At 39.5% G+C, this 9,500-nt stretch overlaps 1 protein-coding gene across 1 annotated transcript; it reads right to left on the bottom strand.

Annotated features, from left to right (window-relative positions):
• Positions 1-852: 852 nt before the first annotated feature.
• On the bottom strand, positions 853-9,263 carry LOC115997717. The gene is made up of 2 exons (XM_031237279.1): positions 9,116-9,263; positions 853-1,253 (listed from the first exon to the last, which is right to left on the bottom strand). Exons 1-2 carry the CDS (start codon positions 9,261-9,263, stop codon positions 853-855), a joined length of 549 nt encoding a protein of 182 aa, XP_031093139.1.
• Between the last annotated feature and the right edge of the window lie 237 nt (positions 9,264-9,500).

The raw sequence follows: 9,500 nt of genomic DNA, 5'->3' as shown, positions 1-9,500 counted from the left end.
AGGCTTCTAGCATCCCCGTCGGCATAGTACATGTAATAAGACAATTATTTACAAACTCCGTGACAAACTCCCCCACAATGTACCAGTACTATTGATAGAACACGCTTGAATCCCATCCGGCCCCGGACTTCTAAAACGCTTCATCCCGAAGACTGCAGTCCAGACTTCGTTCTACGTAGCCCGTCTGGTAAGACTCTGGGCTTGGGTATTACTGATGGCACTGCCACACTCCAGGGATAGTTCTAATCTAGTCTCCCTTTGATTCCTGTCAAAAAGCAATTTAAAATAATTAGCGATATGATCTTTGATGATTTGGGGATAGGAAGTCCATTCACCATTAATCTTAAGCATGGTCACCCGAGCGTGGTTCCTCCTAATCAAGGTGGCCTTATGGTAGAAGCTAATATTCCTATCACCATCTTGGACCAGTCATTTCGAGACTTTTAAAACCAGAAGATCTCTTCCTGCTTGAGGATGCCGTTAATCCCATTGATCAATTCAGCTTCAAGTTTAAATAGACCCCTATCCGAACCAAAATTTTGGGAAGATTGGATCCTCGAAATCCTAGCTTGAATTTTCCTTTTTTTTTTTTTTTTTTTTTTCTGTAGAAAATGTTCCCAAAAACTTTATGATTCTATTCTCTAGAGAGTTTGGCAACACTGCCAATAGCCCTTGTTAAGTCCCCCGAGTGAGTGTTCCAAACTATGGTCCAAAGCTCCCGATAATGATTTCTCAAGAGCCAGGCTACCTCGAATCTGAGGGTCTCTCCTTATTAGAAAGGGGAGAAGAGGCGGCGCTCAAAAATTGAACTGGATGGTGATCCGAGTGGGTGCGCAGGAGAATATGGGATTTCTATTCCGAGAAAAGGAGTTGGGCTTCCATATTCCAAAGCACCCTGTCCAGTTTCCTTCTTATGATAACTCTGTCTCCAAGTTTCAAAGACCACGAGAAACTTGGCTCAGAGGTGCTAAGGTCTATGAGGCCATAATCATTCATTGATTCCATAAATCTATCAACCGTGCTAGAGGCAATCTTCGCGGTTCCCCATAATTGATCAGAATACCCAGTAATGTCGTTAAAGTCCCCAAGCATAATCCATGGATCTTTGAAAGAGCTAGAGTACGCCCTGCGATCCTCCCCAAAAACATCTTTGGCTCTCTGGTTAGGCCTCACATACGCAAAAGAAACACAGGTAGACTTCCCATTTAAACCGGGGACCACAGTATGGATGGTTTGGGAATTGTGACCCACCACTGTAAGAGGTAAACGTTCTTTATTCCAAACTAATAAAAGACCCTCCACAAAACCAAAGGGTCCACCATAAAAGATGAGCTAAAACCCAAGTTATTAGCCATCTTTAGAAGTTTATCACTCGCTTTCGTCTTAGTTTCCAAGAAACAAACTGCACCAATCCCTGGCAATTTCAGGATTTTCATGGCATGCCTTCTCGTCCCACAACTCTTCACGCCCCTACAATTCCAAGAAGATAAAATCATGGAGAAACCGAGGGGAAAGGGGATGAGACAAGGTTACTGCTTTCCTCTGGTGCGTTGTACAAATCCATGGGTTGCCTGTAACACCCCCAATTCTAAGATAATAAATAAGGTAATAAAAGGTAGAAATATATAGGAAAGGTTCTTAAATTCTATTAACCATCAGCGGAAGCAAAACCAAACTCATGGGGCGTTAAGCCACATTTAGGCTAACTAAGCCGAAATGCTAAGGCGGTATCTAAAATCCTCATAACATAATCCAAAATTATCTAAAGAGTCAATTATTACAAACCCAAAATTTCTAGGTAAGGCTCACAGGCCCAAAATCTAACAAAAGGGAAAAATCATAGCTAACATATAAGGGATGAAGCTAATATCATACTAGCGCGCTCTCGAGAGAAGGCTTCTACTCTATACCTAAAATCATAAGTTAGAAATATTAAGTAAACCCCATTCCAACACGTAAAACTATATAATAGACATTCAGTATCCAATATAGGTTTTGAGACTGACGTATAGCATATACACACATCCACTAGCCAACTCTATGGAAGATTTTCAAAAGACTTAATTCGCCAACATAGCAATAAACACAAGATCAACTCAAGGAAGAGATGTACGACCACAACAAGGCTCAACTCATCCCATACTCAAAGACAGCATAACAAAGTACAACCTCAACACTTTAGCAAGGAGTTTCACGAGCACAAGCTCTACCAAGGCCATTTGGAGATATAAACACAAGCAAAGGAGATAAACAGTCCACATCATACTAACTCATTGCATAAGCCACTTAATAGCATAGTAAGGTATAATCAAGATAGTCATATTCACCAAATACCAACGTGGAACCAGTGTGGAGGGCTTCCATACAATCTCAATACCATATCATAGGTAATCAATACCAATCAATCAATACCATCAATACAACACAATACCAATGGAAACATACATAGAACTTTAAGTGTATACACCCCCTATAGGGATTCCAAGCCCAACCGGCTAGTTAGCATCTCTTACACCCATGATAAATTTCTACCAAGTGCCCAAAACAAACAAAGGCAATCTGGAGTTTCCCACACATCTGGATCAATCCACGATGGTTGATCGAGGCTTTCCTCACTATCGACCTGTTTGGAGCTTCCCACACAACTGAACCCATTTCAAACTGAGTCAGAGGCCCGCCTAACTCAACTAATACCATAGTGTCACAAATAAGCCCCACACGGTCCACAACTAATAGAATAATCTCAAGAAAGGTTTCAATCAACGACATACATATCTCTCAATTCAAGAATACATATATATAGGATTTCCAAAAGAATACATATACAAAGTAGAACAAATGTAGTAACTCAATATTCAAATCATGATCAAGAATTCCAAGGGAATCATACTAGGTTCAAAAGAATTTATGCAAGAACATCACGGTTAACAAATACTCAATTTAACATGAATATCAATAAAGACATAGGTTTCCAATACTCACAAGTCATAGAGATTATCAAGGAATAGGATTCAAGAACGAGTAATACTCAATAAGCAAAGATAAGGGACTCTCAAGACATCATAACAAAGTATACTGAAACAACAATTGAATTCAAACATACTGGAAGGAGTGCACTGGAATAGTAACAGCACTGAACCAGTAGAACCAAGTGGCAGGGCTAGTGGGCCCGCCAAGAAGTACCGCACAAATAAATAAGGGAGATGGCGGAACTAAGGCTTCCGCCACTTGATACCGGCGAAGTCCTTGTGGGAGTGGCTCACGGGCGTGATAGCCCGATGGGCCAATTCCGTTAGGTCAAAATCAAGGGCGAGAGAGTGGATTTCCCAGAATGATACTCAATAGGCAAAACAGACCTCAATACACATACTTTCCAAAATAGAATACACCCACAACAACATGATATCAAGAGTAGAAGAAATGACACTACAATAATACAAGAAAACCTCAACATAATGACACAATAGTAAGGATATTCAACCACAATATACTCAAGAATCATAAGAAATACACACCATATCATACAAGAGTGGAAAACTAGGTTTAATTGGACATAGGGTTATCTCTTGAAGCTATCTACGCAACCAAGGTCTCCCAAAGCTTATCCTAACACATCTTCCATGTCTTGATCATCTTAGGACCCCAAACCCATCATGGAATGGTAGAAGAAAACATGAGAATAGTGAAATAAGAGAAGGAAAATGAGGTACAAAAGTGAATACTAACCATAATAACTTTGTAATGCATAAAGTATGAATCTTGGCTTGGTTTCTTGAGTGTGATAACATATGATTATTTGGTAGGGGGGATGATGGTGGGTGGCGTGAGAATGAAGAAAGAATGAGTGGATGACTTTGTGGTATTTAGGTTTTGCTAGGTATATATAGTAAGTGGATAGGATAAGGTAAATATATACATATATTCATATATATGTATTAGGGTGAAGTAGAATAGAAAAGGCCTTGGAATTACAAGGCCTATGTGAGTTCAAATATTAATATATATTGGGCTATAAGGTTTCATCAACAATAAGGGATTAATTGGAATCTATAAGATAGCGGGTTAAAATGCCTCAAGGAAATACACACACACACACACACACATCTAATCTTATAAGAATTGGGCTTAAGGCAAAATATGATTTTCTTAGGAATTATTCTCAATTGAAGGATTGAAGCTTTAGAAGAAGAATAATTCCCTTCCGAAAATAATTACGGGAAAAACGCCAGGAATAAATTACTACAGGGTGTCACACCATTACAAGTGGGAGGCCGACAAAATATGAAGGTGCCAGTGTCCGTAGCCAGATCATCCAAGGGTATAGAGCTACTAGCATCCTTTAAACGAGATGACTTTGAAGCCCCCTTTTTTGTTGTTCGAAGTGGTCACTTTTTTACCATTAGCCTTGCTGGTATTATCAGTTTGTTTGTTAGCCTTTTGACTTCCTCCTTTATCATGTTAAACAAAATTTAAATTAGTAGGCGAAAATTTCAGAGGAGTAGATGACTTATGTAACACCCCGTAATTTCTTTCAAGCCTTGAGACCGGTAATTATTTCCACTGGGTAATTTATTTGATTTAATTGGGCTTAATATTTCCAATTGATATATATATATATATATATATATATATATATATATATATATTTTATTCCGGAATTAATTATTTATTCTAAAGGCCCAATTCTTGATTTAATTCTTGTAAGGGATTTAATTAAATTGGATCCTTACAATTTCTATAAGTAAGAGCATTTTCTTTATAATGGCCCAATGTAATTATTCTTGAAGGATTAATTTCCTACTAACTAGTAGTATAATAAATAATGTGAGACCCATTCTTATAAGGGTCCATTATTTAATGTCTTTACCCTAGTATGATAGATACATGATGTATGTAATGATCTTTCCCTACTAATATAAAAGTCTTGTACTTGCAACCCTATCATTCTTTTCCCTTTCCCTGCAAATGCATTTCCATCCTACTACTTTCACCTCTAAACAACCCTAAGTGAAGCCTACACTTTCTTCTTCAAGATCCAAGATCAAGTTTGCTCTTTTAGGATTGATAAGGCTTGGGTAAGTGTTTATCTTTAGGAATATACCTTACATCATGTTATTTCCATAATTTTATATAAGTTCTTATGTTGTTCTTTTGGGAATCTTTTTGGGAAAAAGATGATCAAGGTGGATGTGAAGCTTTGTAAGGACTTTTGAGGGTTTCTTTGTTGAAGTGTGCTCCAAAGAGTAACCATTATGTCCACTAAAATCTATTTTCACACTCTTGATCTATGAACATTATTTGGTGTATTGGAATCCTGTGGAATTCTTTGCTGCTTAGCCTATTCTTTGTTGGTCTCTGAGTTATTTGGATGGATTTATGAACTTGTGTTCTTGATCCTTTGCATCTTGATGTTTATGAACATTTGTTGGTATGGATTCCATGATTATTTGGCTTCTGGGAGATGTAATCTGAACAATCTGATCTTATTTTTGTATTCTAGAATGAACTTTGCGTATTCTGTCTGTTCTGGTCTGGGAGTGGTTTGGAGTTGCCCTTGCGGAGTGCCCCAGCGGTATAATGTGTCCCGCTGGAGTCTTCCGTAAGTCGTTCACGGTGAGGGGTCACAGAGTGAGGTCCTCCGCTAGGGATCTCCGTCTCCTTCTTACGGAAGGGGGTGGCGAAGGAGGTGGTTCCGTTAGGGTGTTCCGCCAGTTCTGATGGAACTCTGGTTCCAGTGAGTTGTTCTGTGATCTGTTATTTGGTTGTTTCACCTTTGGTTCTGGATTTTGTTGGGATATTTTGTGGAGTATTTTACCTTGATTCTGGAGTGTTTATTCATATCTCTTGGTCCAATTTGTGAGTCTATTGGTTGGTCGATTCCTTGATTACATTCTTTGGGAGTTGGTTGTGTTCATAATCTGAGATGAACACTGTGAGTGGATTTTTCTTGGGTTGAGTCTGAGTTTGGGTATGGAGTGGTGGATCTTTGAGTATTTTTTGGGCTATTGAGGGTGAACTAGCTGTGGGCATTATTTGCCTCTGTGTTTGGGCATCATTTGCCTCTGTGTTTTGGGTATTATTTGCCTCTGTGTTTTGGGCATTATTTACCTCTATGTTTGGGCATTATTTGCCTCTGTGATTGGGCACCATTTGCCTCTGTGATTGGGTTTTTGCCTCGGTGAACTAACTTCGGGTTTGGTGATTGTTATGAGGAATGGTACTTTGGTTGGAGGTTAAGGTTTGGTGATTATCCTTGGGTTGAGGTCTGTTTGGTTCCTTATTGGCTCTTGAGTTGGATTGTGTCTTGATTGGTTATCGGTTATTCCTTGTTATATTGCGGTTTGGTTGTTCCTTGTGAGTATTCAGTTGAGTTTATGATTCGGTTGATATTCCGTTATAGACATGTTGTTTTGTGCAATTATGATGGATATGGGTATTGTTGGGAAGTCCTTGGTGTATATTCATTCAGCGTGTTGTTGTTGAGTATCCGATTTAAATACTGAACAATTGTTGGTGTATATATTCTATATGGGTGTGTAAACCTATTTACAAACTTACTATATATGTATGTTTATCACGGGTGTGAATGGTGGTTGCTTAGCAGTCTTTTTCTAATGGTTTCTTACATGTTTTCCAGGTATGGATAAGTCTAAGCGAGAGCGCGTTAGAGCTTACCGATATGAGGCTGCTTAGACTTAGCTTATGATGTTTAGACTTTATGTTTTGGGCCTGTGTGCTGATGTTGAGACTATATACTCATGTTTAGATTAGTGTTATGATGACATCGTTTTGAGGATTTATACTATATGCAGTTCAGTTTTTGGATAGCCTGTGCATCTAGGCCGTGTTTTTCTTACCTAGATGTGGCATGATACCCCTTAGGTTATAAATCGCTTCCGCTATGTTGTGTTTGATAGTTGAGATCGGCAGCTTTTGTGTTAAAGTTTTAGCTATCTCAGCTTGTGAAAGGTTGGGGTGTCAATGCGGGTGACGATGAGGAGGACGACGAGTCTGAGGAGGAGGAGTCTGAAGATCAGATCAACCGGGAGAATTGAAGGAAGGAGCAGCATGACCCCGTGGGTTCCGCGCCGCCGGTTGACCCCATACTTCTACAGCTGCAGGAGATGCATCGGATGGTGGAGGCTAGGTTCACATCGTTGGATTTAAGAGTAGACCGTGGTTTTCAGCGCTTGGGATTCATTGAGGCCAAGCAAGGCATTTAATTAAATTGGATCCTTACAATTTCTATAAGTAAGAGCATTTTCTTTATAATGGCCCAATGTAATTATTCTTGAAGGATTAATTTCCTACTAACTAGTAGTATAATAAATAATGTGAGACTCATTCTTATAAGGGCCCATTATTTAATGTCTTTACCCTAGTATGATACATACATGATGTATTTAATGATCTTTCCTTACTAATATAAAAGTCTTGTACTTGCAACCCTATTATTCTTTTCCCTTTCCCTGCAAATACATTTCCATCCTACTCCTTTCCCTACTAATATAAAAGTCTTGTACTTGATCCTTTGCATCTTGATGTTTATGAACATTTGTTGGTATGGATTCCATGATTATTTGGCTTCTGGGAGATGTAATCTGAACAATCTGATCTTATTTTTGTATTCTGGAATGAACTTTGCGTATTCTATCTGTTTTGGTCTGGGAGTGGTTTGGAGTTGCCCTTGCGGAGTGCCCCAGCGGTATAATGTGTCTCGCTGGAGTCTTCTGTAAGTGGTTCACGGTGAGGGGTGGCGGAGGAGGTGGTTCTGTTAGGGTGTTCCGCTAGTTCTGATGGAATTCTGATTCCAGTGAGTTGTTCTGTGATCTGTTGTTTGGTTGTTTTGCCTTTGGTTCTGGATTTTGTTGGAATATTTTGTGGAGTATTTTACCTTGATTCTGGAGTGTTTATTCATATCTCTTGGTCCATTTTGTGAGTCTATTGGTTGGTTGATTCCTTGATTATATTCTCTGAGAGTTGGTTGTGTTCATAATCTGAGATGAACACTGTGAGTGGATTGTTCTTGGATTGAGTCTAAGTTTGGGTATGGAGTGGTGGATCTTTGAGTATCTTTTGGGATATTGAGGGTGAACTAACCGTGGGCATTATTTGCCTCTGTGTTTGGGCATCATTTGCCTCTGTGTTTTGGGCATTATTTGCCTCTGTGTTTTGGGCATTATTTGCCTCTGTGTTTGGGCGATATTTGCCTCTGCGTATGGGCACTCTTTGCCTTTGTGTTTGGTCATCAGTTGCCTCTGTGATTGGGCACCATTTGCCTCTTTGATTGGGTTTTTGCCTCGGTGAACTAACTTCGGGTTTGGTGATTGTTATGAGGAATGGTACTTTGGTTGGAGGTTAAGGTTTGGTGATTATCCTTGGGTTGAGGTCTGTTTGGTTCCTTATTGGCTCTTGAGTTGGATTGTGTCTCGATTGGTTATCGGTTATTCCTTGTTATGTTGCGGTTTGGTTGTTCCTTGTGAGTATTCAGTTGAGTTTATGATTCGGTTGATATTCCGTTATAGACATGTTGTTTTGTGCAATTATGATGGATATGGGTATTGTTGGGAAGTCCTTGGTTTATATTCATTCAGCGTGTTGTTGTTGAGTATCCGATTTAAATACTGAACAGTTCGTTGGTGTATATATTCTATATGGGTGTGTAAACCTATTTACAAACTTACTATATATGTATGTTTATCACGGGTGTGAATGGTGGTTGCTTAGCAGTCTTTTGCTAATGGTTTCTTACATGTTTTTTAGGTATGGATAAGTCTAAGCGAGAGCGCGTTAGAGCTTACCGATATGAGGCTGCTTAGACTTAGCTTATGATTTTTAGACTTTATGTTTTGGGCCTGTGTGCCGATGTTGAGACTATATACTCTTGTTTAGATTCGTGTTATGATGACATCGTTTTGAGGATTTATACTATATGCAGTTCAGTTTTTGGATAGCCTGTGCATCTAGGCCGTGTTTTTCTTACCTAGATGTGGCACGATACCCCTTAGGTTATAAATCGCTTCCGCTATGTTGTGTTTGATAGTTGAGATAGGCAGCTTTTGTGTTAATGGTTTAGCTATCTCAGCTTGTGAAAGGTTGGGGTGTCACAACTTACTTGACTCATTCTGGACTTTCTCTCTGTTTAGTGTAATCTCTCCAACCAAAAGTGAGGACTCATTTTCATCCTGGAGTTGAGCACCTTCCTCCTGAAGGGCAGCAAACTGGTTAACCGACCGCACAATCTTTTTCCCTTGTTGCACCATCGTATTAGCAACTTTTTTTTTCTGTGATTCCTCGAGCAAGTTTTTCTTCTACACCAGCCTCGAGCGAGTTTTTCTTCTATCAGAGCTACACTAGAAGTCTCTCCCTCTTGCGCTTGTGTCAGATTCTGTTGAGCAGGTTCTTCCGGCTGCACTGGGCTTTCTTGGGGCAATCATTAGAGCCGTGACCTACTTCCCCACACTCAAAGCAGATTGTATGGGGCTCCTCAAACTCAATAT

The sequence above is a fragment of the Ipomoea triloba genome, chromosome 1, assembly GCF_003576645.1.
Source record: "Ipomoea triloba cultivar NCNSP0323 chromosome 1, ASM357664v1".
Taxonomy (NCBI): Eukaryota; Viridiplantae; Streptophyta; class Magnoliopsida; order Solanales; family Convolvulaceae; genus Ipomoea; species Ipomoea triloba.
This window is presented reverse-complemented; position numbering and strand designations above follow the sequence as displayed.

Bases quoted from the DNA above. Each gene is read 5' to 3' on its own strand.
- LOC115997717 (XM_031237279.1), bottom strand. From the start codon at position 9,263: ATGGTGCAACAAGGGAAAAAGATTGTGCGGTCGGTTAACCAGTTTGCT. The intron at 1,254-9,115 runs GTAAGTTGTGAC...TACCTCTTACAG, and splicing joins GAAAGTCCAGAATGAGTCAA to TGGTGGGTCACAATTCCCAA.